Below are 12,707 nucleotides of genomic sequence, written 5' to 3' on the forward strand. Positions count from 1 at the left end.
TAAGTTAAACTCTTCTAATTCAAGAATTCCACTTCAATAAATTAATTGTTAAATTGAGTCTCGAGTTGATTTAATTTATTTTCAATCTTACATGGACAACTCAAGTAAGAAAACAGATCTTTTTCTATAAGTTGTCATGTGTTATAATTTAATTGAAAAATATATGAAATTAAAGAAGGTATATATATATACTATTTAAATTTTTGAACTCTTAGTTTTTTTTTACTTAACAGTATCAATATTGATATATATAAGATCTTGTAAAGACACATATGCTAGCCACGTTACTGTGTCCTTTATTACACTTACAAGTTCAAATCCACACAAAACAACTAAGCATAATATTGCAGTAATGGCTTGGGAAGCGAAATTGAGAAAATTATTTATCCAAGGTCCAAGCCAGAGATGGTATCACTATTTAATTATGTTCCCTGTTAACTTTGTTGTTGTATCCGAATTGCTTCTGAAGGTAGTCGACTATGTTTTTGTCCACTTGAAAAGCTTTGGCGAGAACTTCATCAGAGATAGGAGGTTTAGATCCAAAAACAGCATTTGCAATTGTAATAACTCCAGGGTTTTGGCTACTAAGAGCAGCAATGGCCACGGCATTTCCATAACCTACGTTTTGCTGGAAGTGAATCAGCCCTATTGGGAACACAAACACATCACCCTTGTACAACACCTTGGTGAATAACCGGTTGTCGTTTTGATTGGACGCGACAAAACCAACGTAGAGGGTACCTTCCAAGACTACCAGAATCTCTGTCCCTCGAGGATGAGTGTGAGGAGGGTTCAAACCTTTTGGTGCAAAATCTATGCGTGCCAAGGATATACCAAGTGTGTTGAGCCCTAATATTTCATTAACTGTGACAGCTGTCACCTTTGATCCTTGTGCGTTTGCAGTGTCTCCGGGTCCCAATCCACCAAAGAAGAAATCATCAGCATAAGCAAACTTAGGATCCTTGCAAAATTTTCCATTCACGAACACTGCACATACATAAAATCACAATGTAACTTTTATGATGATTATTCTTGACACAAAATATTGTAGCTGCAAAATTTACGTATATAAGAATGGAAAATGCTATGGAGTACGAATTCGTTTTGTACATATATATATATATATATATATAAAAAGACAATTCACCGTGATTTGTATTAAGTATCTTATCTTTTATTTTTTCTTTTAACCAATAATATATTAACACATGTATTACGTATGCTTTGTGCATCAAAGTTTCGTACTAAATAGTGGTGCTCATATAAGAATACAGTACATACCACCGTATAGACCACCAGCTTTGGTGTCATTGATAGCGACACAAAAGTCTTGCAGGGGGCTTGGATCATAAGCAAAGGCAACAGATGATGCCAAAGCCATCAGCACAACGAAGAGGTAAACAACCTTCATTTTTCTTCCTCGCTACTAACTTAATTCTAAGTGTGTGAGAGATGTGTATTTTGTAGCATGGGAAGCTAGCTATTTATAGGGTACGGAGCCATTGATATAGATATTTTAGCATTTGTAGAATTAGTAAACTATTTGATGGTGGAAGCATTCTTAATGTCTGCACGCTTGTCATGATAAATTTTTCAGTATTACAGTGTACATTCGACATTGTACGTATCCACTACCTGTGCCTGAAATATTTAGTTTTATAATGGGAGCTGGTGCATGATTTAGAACATGTTAATTTTGAGACCCGGCGGCTAATTAAAATCTTGTGAGCATTTAGAAGACCGGAACTAGTGCTACACCTCAATGGTTTTATTTTATTTTTGCCAAAGTCTTTAATTGGTCCTTCATGTTGCGGTATAGATATCGTATAGAGTAAGTGGAGGATAATGGAAATTATTTAAGACAAAAAAATTGATTAAATTTTCAAATATGTATCAACTCGTAATTATATTTTGAAAGAAACGAGTGTCCACTTTTGTATATTTATCTTGTCCATAAAGTCTTTGATCCGAGATTTCTATCCGGGGAATAACTAAGTTGCATCCTAGCTTTGATTTGTTTTCTTACACTACCAAAGGATTTCAAACGCACTACAGTGTTTGAAGATGACTCACTCACACAAGTGACGTAAATGAATGGTTCCTAGTTCCTACCCAAGAAAGATATCAGATTTGGTAGAAACCCAAGAAAGAGTAATTATATATAAACATACATTATCAAACATTTATTTTTCAATTCCATGTCATTTCTATTCTATTTTTTCTTATTTCTTTTTTCATTTCTCATCAAATCATGTATCATATCTATCATTTTCTCTCTTTTATTTTGTTTCCCTATATTTTTCTTTTTTCTACCCATGCAATAGGACAAGAATAAGATAGTAATGGTACCAACAAGAAAGTTGTTACAAAGCAGGTAATTAAAGAGTTTCATGACAATGACTTCAAAATTTATGAATCTGAGTTTCATTTTAATTTATGAAACTTGGAATATCCACTGGTAAAATTGTGATCCTTCTCCTCCCCTGTTATATTTTACAGTTGCAAAATCATAAGGATAATTAACGTGTTTTATTTTATCTTTATCCTTCTGGACAAATATTATACCCACTCTAAATATCTTAACCAGTCAGCATTTGAGAAAACAAGCAGAATGTACATACATTTATTTTCCCCTCCATGTCTTAGGCGAATAGGAAAATTCACACTCAAAACCAACAACTACGTTTGTTGTTTATTGAGAAATAGAATATGCACTCCCGAACTGTAATACTGTATGGTATAGTTGTGTAATAGCTAGATCAGTCTATAAATACAACACAAATATTTTTCTTTCACTGAATGATATTGTTTGATACGCATAAGTATTAGATGGACTAATGAAAAATTGCCTATAATATATAGGCTTATTTTATGTGTACCGAATAACTTGGAAAATAATAATTAAATTCTTAAAAACGACAAAGTTATCTTTATAAAAAAAATAAAGATGAAGATGATGGAGATAATGATAGTGGCGTTCAAAGTGGTAGTGATGATTACATATGACTGTAGTTTTAATGTCTAGGAGAGTTAGGATTTAGGATAATGAAAAGGTAAATTGAGTATGTTTATCTTCATAATAACAAATGCGTGTCCTTTGAGTTTTAATGTTCCGTGTTTTATCATCTTTTATACTATTTCAGGAATAATTAAATAAAAAACTATTTTTTTGTGTGTTGTTATATAGCCCATCTTTTGTTCTTGAAGTTATTTAGGGCGAAATGTTTTTGGGCCATATATGAGAATGCAAGCTAGATCTTACATAACTGGGTTTGTTATTGTCCCAACAAAATTGCTATTGATCCCTACCAGATTCTTGTAAAGACCAAAACACCTTTTCCAATAATTGGCACCATCCTTTCCCACCCATCACTCTTTCCTCTTTCCCTTTCTTCATTTCTTCCCTCCTTTCTTTTTTCCCTTTCTTCATTCCTTCTTCATTTTCTCTTTCTCTCTCTTCACTCCTTGCCTCATGCAACTCTTCCTTGTTCAATCCATTTTTTTTTTCATATGCACAACCAAATCATGATTTCACCTTTTCCTAGGTTTTTGGCAAGACAATTCTATTGTATAAGAATTTATGTAACATAATAAAATCATAATTTTGTTGTGTTGCAAATTTGTCCCCTATGTAACAACGAAATCAAGATTTTATTGTGTAACAATTTATGTACATTGTACAACGAAAGTATGATTTTCGTTGTACATTGTGCAGTGAAATCATACTTTCATTATTATCATAATTCCGCTATACACATTTTTCACAAACCCATATGTTCAAAGGAAACACACATTTGCTGCACTAGTGGGGGTGCAAAAAAAAAATACAATGGAATCACAATTGTTATTACCACCCATTAAAATTGTCTATAACAAAAAGATAGGGTGTGAAAGAAGTTTAAAGAATAATACAAGTGAGGGAGAGGGTATCGAAAAAGGATATAATGGGTAATAACAAATTTAATTAGAAGAAAGGGGACTGAGTTAACAAACAGGAAGGCGTATTTAGCAAGAGCCAACAAAAATAACCAGTGTCTCTCACATATGCATGCGGGTGGCCTTCCCTTGGTTGATTGGATTTTGGAGGAGTTGGTGCGGCGGCAATCTAGATTCCAGGGGGTTCGTTCTTCCATGAATCCATCTCCCAGCTCTTCTAGTCTTTCTTCCACCCTCACATCCCTCAACAACCTAATCACTCTCTCAAACCATGTTCTCTCCCTCACACCATCACCGCCAACCCTAAACTCCAACCTTATACAATGCCCTTTCAATCCCCACCACCTCCTTCCCCCTCCCTCCCTCTTCCTTCACCACCTCCGTTGCCCTTCCTCTCCTCGCCCTCTCCCCGATCTAAACCCCTCTCCCTCTCTCACTTACCCCAAAACCCTCCACAATTCTCCCTCCGATCAACTCTCTTTCTATCTTGATTCTCTCTCCAACTTCTTCTACCGCGATTCCCCCGCCGTCGTTGCTTTCTCCCATGCCGACTCCCTCACCAGAACCGCCTCCCTCACCCTTCCCTCGTTTTTATCTCTCCAATGCGCCGACACATACACTCACTCCATCCCCGAGAGCGCTTCTTTCCACGCGCCCATTCTTCCCTCTCAGTACTTCTCCATCGCGCGTGAACTCGACTGCTGGAACGATTTTCCCGCTACCTACTCCAGTTCCGTTCTTCGTGCAATTTTAGGTCTCGGAATTGCCAACGACCGTGACTTAACGGACTGGATGATAGCGAATTCGCCTCGATACGGCGTCGTTATTGATACCTCTATGCAGCACCATATATTTTTACTATGCTGTATGTGCCTCAAGTCAATTCTGAGAGAAGCTTCCGTTTCCGTGGACAACCAAAACTCGCTCGTGGATTGCCCCGTTACGAACCAGGCTTTGACGTGGTTAGCGTCTCAGGTTTCGATTCTTTACGGTGCGGCTAACGGAAAGGCTTTTGTTCTTAATTTCGTGAAAAAATGCATTCTGGTTGGTGCTTCGGTTCTGTTGTTGTTTCCTTTAGGGGACAATGCTGCTTCAAAGCAAGAGTCCCAAAATTTAGGTACAGAGAGTGGAGACCCCAAAGAAGCGAAACCTGGTGCTCAGTGTGGAGAAAAGAAAAATTGGATACTGAATAGAAAGATTTCTGTGTCCCAAGTTGCAGCGGCGGTTGCGGCACTGCACGAACGATCTTTGCTTGAACAAAAAATTAAGGGATTTTGGTTTTCTCAGCAGCCAAGTAACTATCAGCTGTATGTTGTATTTATATACTCTTCAAATTGTGTATATTTTCTTTCAGAAATGTGTCTTTGGTGAAACTTATTAGATACGAATAGTGTCTTTGATCTTGGCTTTGGTCATTTACAATCAAATGATTTGGAATTTTGTGGGCTTAATCTGAATACATGGAGCTTTATTTCTTTAGGGTTGCTGAGTATTCTTATTTGTCTGAAAAAGCAAATGAAGAGCGGACAAAGCGTCCTGATTATAGACCTCTAATTGATCATGATAGCATTCATCTTCCGCAATCATCCAACCAGGTATTTTTAATCTATAATAATTTTCAGAAGAATAAGGTCTCATGTTGCGATTCTTTAATTTGTCTAACTACATGGGGTTTTACTCCTTTCTTTTCCTTGTTTATACTTTATAGTACTGAAATGCCAAACAGATGACTAATTAGGGAATTAGTTTGCTTATATGTTATGTTAGGAGAGGTCAAATTCTTAAATGAATCTTGGTATCTTAGGGGATTAGTTAATGTCTCTCGATAGGGAGATGCCCTAGGTTCACCCAAAAATGAAAATGACTGTTCAATCCACATTCTATTTGTTTTCCTTACTTGGTCTGCATTCAATAGCATGAGAGCAATTTGTTATAAATTTGTGCCTAAGTCATGCTATGTAAGGGGCCATTTTATTTGAGGAAACATTTTCTATATTTTCTTCATTTCATATTTTCAAAACTTTATGTAGGAAATAGTGAAAACAACAATAAAAAATTATTTTCACTGTTTCATATATAAGCTTCTGAAAACAAGGTTACAATTTTATAGTTAAAATTAAAAACATATACAAACACACCCTAATGAATCTTGACCATGAAGTGAATATTATATTTTCTGTTATTTTTACCTGTAATTACATTTTGTCTATCTGCTATCAATTGTAGGAAACATCAAGAGAAAAGACACGAGAGGAGTTGCTAGCTGAAGAAAGGGATTACAAACGTCGAAGAATGTCCTATCGTGGCAAGAAAACAAATCAATCACCTTTGCAGGTTAGAAGTACTGCTGTAGTTATTGAAATTTTCTACTTATATCTTGAACCATGGTAACTTCACGTACTTAGTCCTGGTTTCATTTTCCAATTGCTCCGTTGAAGCTGAATAATCTTGAGTATCTTGTAATTATCACAGTTATTCTAGGTGTGTTTGGACTGGCTTTAAAATCATGGTAGAGCATGGTGAGGTGGGTCAAGCTTGATTTTGAATTTCTATGGAAAAAATCATGGTGGAGTTGAAGCAAGTAGGAGGAGTAGCTAGCTTCTACTTCTACCAAAATCAATTCTAGTTGAATTTTGTCTAATTTACCCCTCACTTCTAGTAGAAGCAATTGTAATGGAAAAAATAATGGTGGATTTTCTCTAATTTACTTCATAATCAATTTCATTCAAAATCAATTTTGCCCCTGCCAATCCAAACATACACCTAGTTGATGACTTGGTGTTACTATTGTATCAGAGGTGGTGGATACCTTTTTGGCTTATACGTCTTATAGCACTATTTTAGTAAAATTATTTGAAGTAAGATTTTCATTTTGCAATTTAATTTATTAATTTTAGCTAATTTATACTTAATTTTAAATTCCTCCTTGAAGGTAATGAGGTACATGATAGAGGATTTCATGGACCAAATCAAGCAGGCTGGGGATTTTGAGAGCCATGTGAAAATGTCTGAAAAGAGTGGGTTGTTTCCATCTAAACCTCCTGACCGTGACATTCCTATGGAAGCTAATAATTCAAGAAAGATTTGTAATAACTCTCCTACAGTTACAATCAGTAACCTACGTTGTAGTGAGCAACAATCAGACTCTAACTGTTGTGATCAAAGCAAAAGTCTGGAGGATGCATTTTCTAGAGATTACAAACAACGGAAACATGAGCATCATAGGAGCCATTATTGCCGAGAAGATCAACAGAATGCTGACCAAGGAAAATATCATAGAGACCGTCATTCTATAAGCCCTGAAAGGTACTCAAGTTATAGTCGATCGCGTGAGCATAGTAGTCATCATAACAAACAGGATTACTACCCAAATAGAAAGAAGCACAACTCATCTAGAATCAAGGATGGATGGCAAAAGGACACTCACAGGAGTCATATTTCAGATTCTTTCCCCAATAATGCATTTTCAGATCGATATGATCCTTCAGAATCCCTTGTTATCTGTGAGGATGATATCTCCTCGGACTCTAAATATATCAAGTCAGATAAATTTTACGACAAGGAAGGTTATTAGCATTGTCTTGGTCAGAACTGGGAAGACACTACACCTGCTGTGGCTTTTGGGTAAGTTTTGCTAGTTACATTTCCTATTTGGAGGTTAAACATATATAAATTTAATGTGAAGTTCTACTGTTAACGTGGTTTCTTTGCATAACTTTGCAGTAATAACTTATCAAGCTTCAGCGATTTATCAATGTATCCTCCTTTGTATCCTTGATTGTGAAAGTGCATCTAAACAAGCTTGCCTTGGAGTGATTTTATTGTTGTTGTCGTTACTAATATTATTAGTGTCTTAGAGAATAAGTAATAAAATACCAATTATGTCAACCACATTAGAATCTATTACATCGCTAGATTTTTGTAGTTTACTCTATGATTGTTTTACTTAACAAAAAAAGATAGTTTTTGAATCAATTATGGTTATGCATGTGACGTGCTAGGAGAAATGAAACAGTTTGAATAATGCTTTACTTTGGATATTGAATCATTTAACTACTACTAGATCAATTATATATAGTTTTGATATCTTACAAAGGCTTTAGGTATTAAGGTGAAGCAGCTGTAGAGGCCACTGAAAATTATGTCTTATTTTTTTTTGGAAATGAATTTTATATCTGTCAGTGTCTCACTTAGGAGTGATTGTTTTTTAACCTGTTTGAACTTCCAAGTATTTTTTTTAATCAACAATTTCCCTGTTGTGTTCTCTTCCACTCACTTGCTCCTAATCTTAGCTTAGAATTTGCCAAGGTTGGTCAAGCTTTGTCATTATTTAGCCTTTTATTTTATTGCAAGAAAATGTCTTGAGCATTAATGCTTTTGGTTCGTCTAATTCTTTGTGTTTTGATTTCAGAATGGCTTGAAACAACAAAATCTTTCAATTTCTACCTGAATTCTTCTGCTCTTTTTAAATACTTGCTTCTTCAGAGAGACAGATTCTTCAATTGTCTCACTAGGTTTCTTCCTTGTTTAGTAGAAGAGATCCAGCTGTGATGAAGTGACTTCAACAAAAATGATGTCAGGTTCTGATAAAGTAAACCCTTGCGCATGCCATATACAAAGAGGAGGGAAACTAGTGTGACAACTGTAGGCTATAGCCTGGCCTAGTGTATGATTTACTTCTTAAAATTGTGCAAATTGCAAACTCGTTTTCCATTTGTGTTTTTTGCTATCACTTTTAAAGAGTAACATGAAATAATTTGATTACTGAGTTGTATAATTAAATTAATTGGGCATTCCACATAAAAAAACGTAGGAGCACAACAAAAAAAATTAATCGGGCATTAAATTGCAATGCAGTACAATTTTATGGAATAATATCTTACTTTAGCGCGAAGGCTACAATTAGTTTGGGATAATAAAGGAACTGAGGAACTATCCCCTGACTGTTTATTCTGATTACTTTTTAGTCTGTTAATCAGTACAAACAAGTTTGGGTACAATATATTGAAATCTGGTTTGCTTTTAAAAATATACTACTTGAGTATAAGTAAATAACTGCAACTTGTGTTAACTTGGGATGAAAATTTTAGCCTAATATAAGTCTTTTGAAATAAAAGTTTTCAAATCTAATTTTAATAATACTAAAATTAAGTTAAGACGTTCACCTATATCTATATTGCACATAAAAGTATTTTTAACAGAGGTTAGAAAACAAGTAAACTTAATGTTTAAGCTTTTAATGGATGCTACTTTGATTAATAAGCATGTAAAATAGATAAATGTTCTTCAACGGAATTTAACTACCTAACGACTTTATAACATCCTTTTGAATATTTTGAAAATAGTTAAGGACGTTGAAGCTGCATTCCCCATCAAATTGTAGTTGATTAACATAATAACATACAAATACTTCAAATTTAACATTGAGTTACACATTCATTCTAATCCCGACGTCTTGACTTTATTCTTTCACTAACTTGATTTTAGAGTCTTTGTACATAGTAAATCTCTTACACTTCCTAAGTCCACTGCGATGTTGAAAACCTCCTGGCAACAACCATTGATTCCAACCTATGCGAAACATTTGATCATCCTCAAAAGTTTGAGTAAAACAGCTACAATCTAAATTGAAAAGTACATGATTAATAAAAAAAAATGATTATTTATTTCATTTTTACATAAATTTATGTTTAAATGTTTTTTAATGCGAATTAAACTGTCAAATAATACAGGAAATAACTAGTTCATATAAATAAAACACAAAGAAATTACAAAAAAAAATGATACTAAACTAATATAGCACAATTAAGGATCATCACTCCAAAATACAAGACTTGGAACTCAAACAACATTTAGAAACCTACATTTTCAACCTAATGACTTAAATAGTAGTCGCACAACTCAACTATAGATTAGTCAAAACCTCCCTCGAGTTTCTTACTAAAAAAGAAAAGAAAAATAGTGCACTTCATATATATTTTTAATATGATTCATTGGTGATATGAGTGGAAAGTGCATGGCCCGTGGACGGGACTCGTGTGCACTGAACACATAAACACCATAGAGTCAGACTGACACGCCCTTATTGGGTGGCTTTAATACACTCTTCGCCTTTGCACTCCGCAGACAAATTCTGTTATCAAGATTCGTCAACACTCACTCGCTCTCATCTTTGTCAAAACCTCATAACAATTTCAGAGAAGGGGAAAGGCACGCGTGAACGTGGCAGTTCTTGTTCTTCAATGGCGACCGAGGAGCAAGTACATGCACTCAAAGATATGTTGCGGGAATTGGTGAACTATTGTGGAGAGTGATGACTACACCGTATGCGCCATGGATGCTCTTTCTGCTCTCAAGGATTTGAAATGCACCACCTCTCTCTCTCTCGCAACTTGGACAATGTAACTGTTCCTCCACACTTTCGCTGCCCTCTCTCTGGAAACTTAATGACAGATCCTGTTATCTTGGCCACTGGACAGGTTGACTTCTATCTCTTTCCCTTCTAATAATAAAGATCAATTCTTTCATCCTTGCGTAAGGTTTCAACATAAAAAGTGATTGGTGGGTAGCAAGAAACTATTTGATATAAGTATGATATACTAGCTAGTAACATATATATGATGTTCTCATTTGATAAAAAGAAAAAGAAAAAGAAAGTGTTACTGGAGTGTTTAGTGTAGAGAACCGTCTATCGATCATTACGCTTTTAATATAGTTATAAAAATAACAATAAAAGGGATTTTTTAATATACCCAAAAATCTATTTGACATTTAGTAAGAAATTAAAGAGAGAAAAAAAAATACAGGCGTGATAATTGATACTATTATGTAATAGAAACAGAAATAGAGAAAAAAATTGTGTTAATTAAATGAGGTGTTTAGAATAAAGTATCCAAAAAATCATCGGTATTATATATAGTAATAATAGTTGTTATCTTGATAGAATTGGTCACACTTTATAGGTTCGTTTGATGTACACCGATACAACACAAAAACAATATAACACAAATCCTTGAGTTATTAGACAACTTTTTTGTCCATTGTATTATTTGATGCACAATGAATAACACATTTATTTGGATTTTTTTTAATGCTTCTTGTTTAGAGAATGAAGATTGAGAAGTAGTAGTTGTTATAGGATGTGGTTTTAATTATTGCCTAAAAGATTATTTACATGTATGTTGTTACTTGGTCCTCATTGTACATTTGTACTACTAAATTAATGTATGTTGATTAATGGTGCATACTTTTGATTGGCCATTCAATCAGAGGTGGCTGAATGAGATCCACAGAATATGTCCTTAAACTCAGTAAATCCTATCTCACTCCATCCTCACTCCTAATTGCTTCCTCCAAATGAGTTTTAAGGTTCAAGTTTAAGTTTATGCGTCTTCTTTTCACTTATATGATACTTAATTTTTTCACTTTTATTTGATGTGAGACTTCACCTCACAGTTGTATTCTAATAATTCATAGACTCCCTTTGCATACATTACTCTTCAAGCTATCACTCTATGTCTCGGAAAATAAAGACGCCGCAAAAGAGCTTCGACAGTAATTAATAAGGCGAATGTTAGCGTTTCGAACACTCTTTGGTGACTTAGAAGTGATTCATCTATTGCTGAGACCCTAATCACCCGGCAAGGCTTTTGTGGACTCCGAGTTCCATGAGGACTTGATCACAACTCTTCTTAATCTTTCAATTCACAATGACAACAAGAGGGTCTTTGCAAAGGATGAAAAAGTCATTTCACTTCTTATAGAATCCCTTAAATCAGAGGAATAGTTCAAACGAGAGCAATGTAGCTGCAACAATTTTCTCAATGTCAACTCTTGATGCTAACAAACACATAATTGGAAGATCTGGAGTTATCAAATACTGGTGGATTTATTAGAAGAGGGTAATCCACCAACTATGAAAGATGATGCTTCAGCACTGTCCAGACTATGTTATATGCATGAAAACAAAGGGAGAATAGTGAGGGAAGGTGCAGTGCAAGTTATTCTTAAAAAGATCGTTGACCATGCTTTAGTTGATGAGTTGTTGGCATTGCTACCACTTCTCTCTACACATCCCAAGGCTGTTGAAGCATTGGTGAACCATGATGTTGTTCCCTTCTTGTTGGATATCTTAAGGGAAAAGGAAAACACAACATCAGAATGCGTCAAGGAGAACTGTGTTGCGATTCTTTACATAATCAATTTCAATAATAGAGAAAAAAGGAGGGAAATTAGGGAGGATGAAATGGTCACTGACACATTTCTAAGCTTGCACAATGCGGGAATTCAAGGGCCAAAAGGAAAGCTCGCGCTATTCTTGGCATGCTCGACATAGCTCAATCCTCTACTAGCCGTAGTTAGTGTCTATTATTTGGTTTGAAAATCTTTTATGTGAAAAAAGTACAACAAAATATCAATCCCCTGTTTCTCATAGAAAGGGTATACCGAACTAATAGTTCTTGGTGAAATTAGGCCTTGGAAATTGTAGATCACCTCTTTGTACATGAGTTTAGTTTCTTGTGTTCTGTACAAAATATATCTGGTAAATGCAAATTGAGAATTGGAAAGAAAACTTGTATATATGCACATTATGTGCGACAGTGGATTCATATTTGTTTCTTCCTAAAGGAAAGCTTTATTCTCTATCAACTTATGAAGTTTTGGTTTGATTTTTTGTTTAATTAAGTTAAATCTCAAATTCATTTTCTCATATGGTATCAGAGTTTATCCTAAATGGATTCTTATGTTTGTCACACTCTAGGCAGGTAGCC

General features: G+C 34.8%; 2 protein-coding genes and 1 pseudogene across 7 annotated transcripts; 2 read left to right on the top strand and 1 right to left on the bottom strand.

Annotated features, from left to right (window-relative positions):
• Window positions 1-224: 224 nt before the first annotated feature.
• On the bottom strand, window positions 225-1,458 carry GER6 (germin-like protein). The gene is made up of 2 exons (NM_001253277.1): window positions 1,282-1,458; window positions 225-987 (listed from the first exon to the last, which is right to left on the bottom strand). The coding sequence occupies exons 1-2, from the start codon at window positions 1,409-1,411 to the stop codon at window positions 419-421; spliced, it is 699 nt and encodes a 232-aa protein (NP_001240206.1). The 5' UTR covers window positions 1,412-1,458; the 3' UTR covers window positions 225-418.
• A 2,571-nt stretch (window positions 1,459-4,029) lies between these two features.
• On the top strand, window positions 4,030-8,700 carry LOC100803944 (U11/U12 small nuclear ribonucleoprotein 48 kDa protein). 6 transcript variants are annotated; one of them, XM_014763231.3, is made up of 6 exons: window positions 4,030-5,243; window positions 5,417-5,531; window positions 6,163-6,270; window positions 6,869-7,560; window positions 7,660-8,244; window positions 8,348-8,700. In XM_014763231.3, exons 1-4 carry the CDS (start codon window positions 4,045-4,047, stop codon window positions 7,508-7,510), a joined length of 2,064 nt encoding a protein of 687 aa, XP_014618717.1. In that variant the 5' UTR covers window positions 4,030-4,044; the 3' UTR covers window positions 7,511-7,560; window positions 7,660-8,244; window positions 8,348-8,700. The 6 variants fall into 6 exon arrangements, with proteins under 6 accessions (XP_014618717.1, XP_040861706.1, XP_040861705.1 ...); XM_041005772.1 differs by having other exon boundaries at window positions 7,660-7,692; XM_041005771.1 differs by having other exon boundaries at window positions 7,660-7,692; window positions 8,468-8,700.
• Window positions 8,701-9,557: 857 nt separating this feature from the next.
• LOC100804469 (U-box domain-containing protein 9-like) lies at window positions 9,558-12,352 on the top strand (annotated as a pseudogene).
• The last annotated feature ends 355 nt before the right edge of the window (window positions 12,353-12,707 follow it).

This window comes from Glycine max, chromosome 10 (assembly GCF_000004515.6).
Source record: "Glycine max cultivar Williams 82 chromosome 10, Glycine_max_v4.0, whole genome shotgun sequence".
Classification (NCBI taxonomy): domain Eukaryota; kingdom Viridiplantae; phylum Streptophyta; class Magnoliopsida; order Fabales; family Fabaceae; genus Glycine; species Glycine max.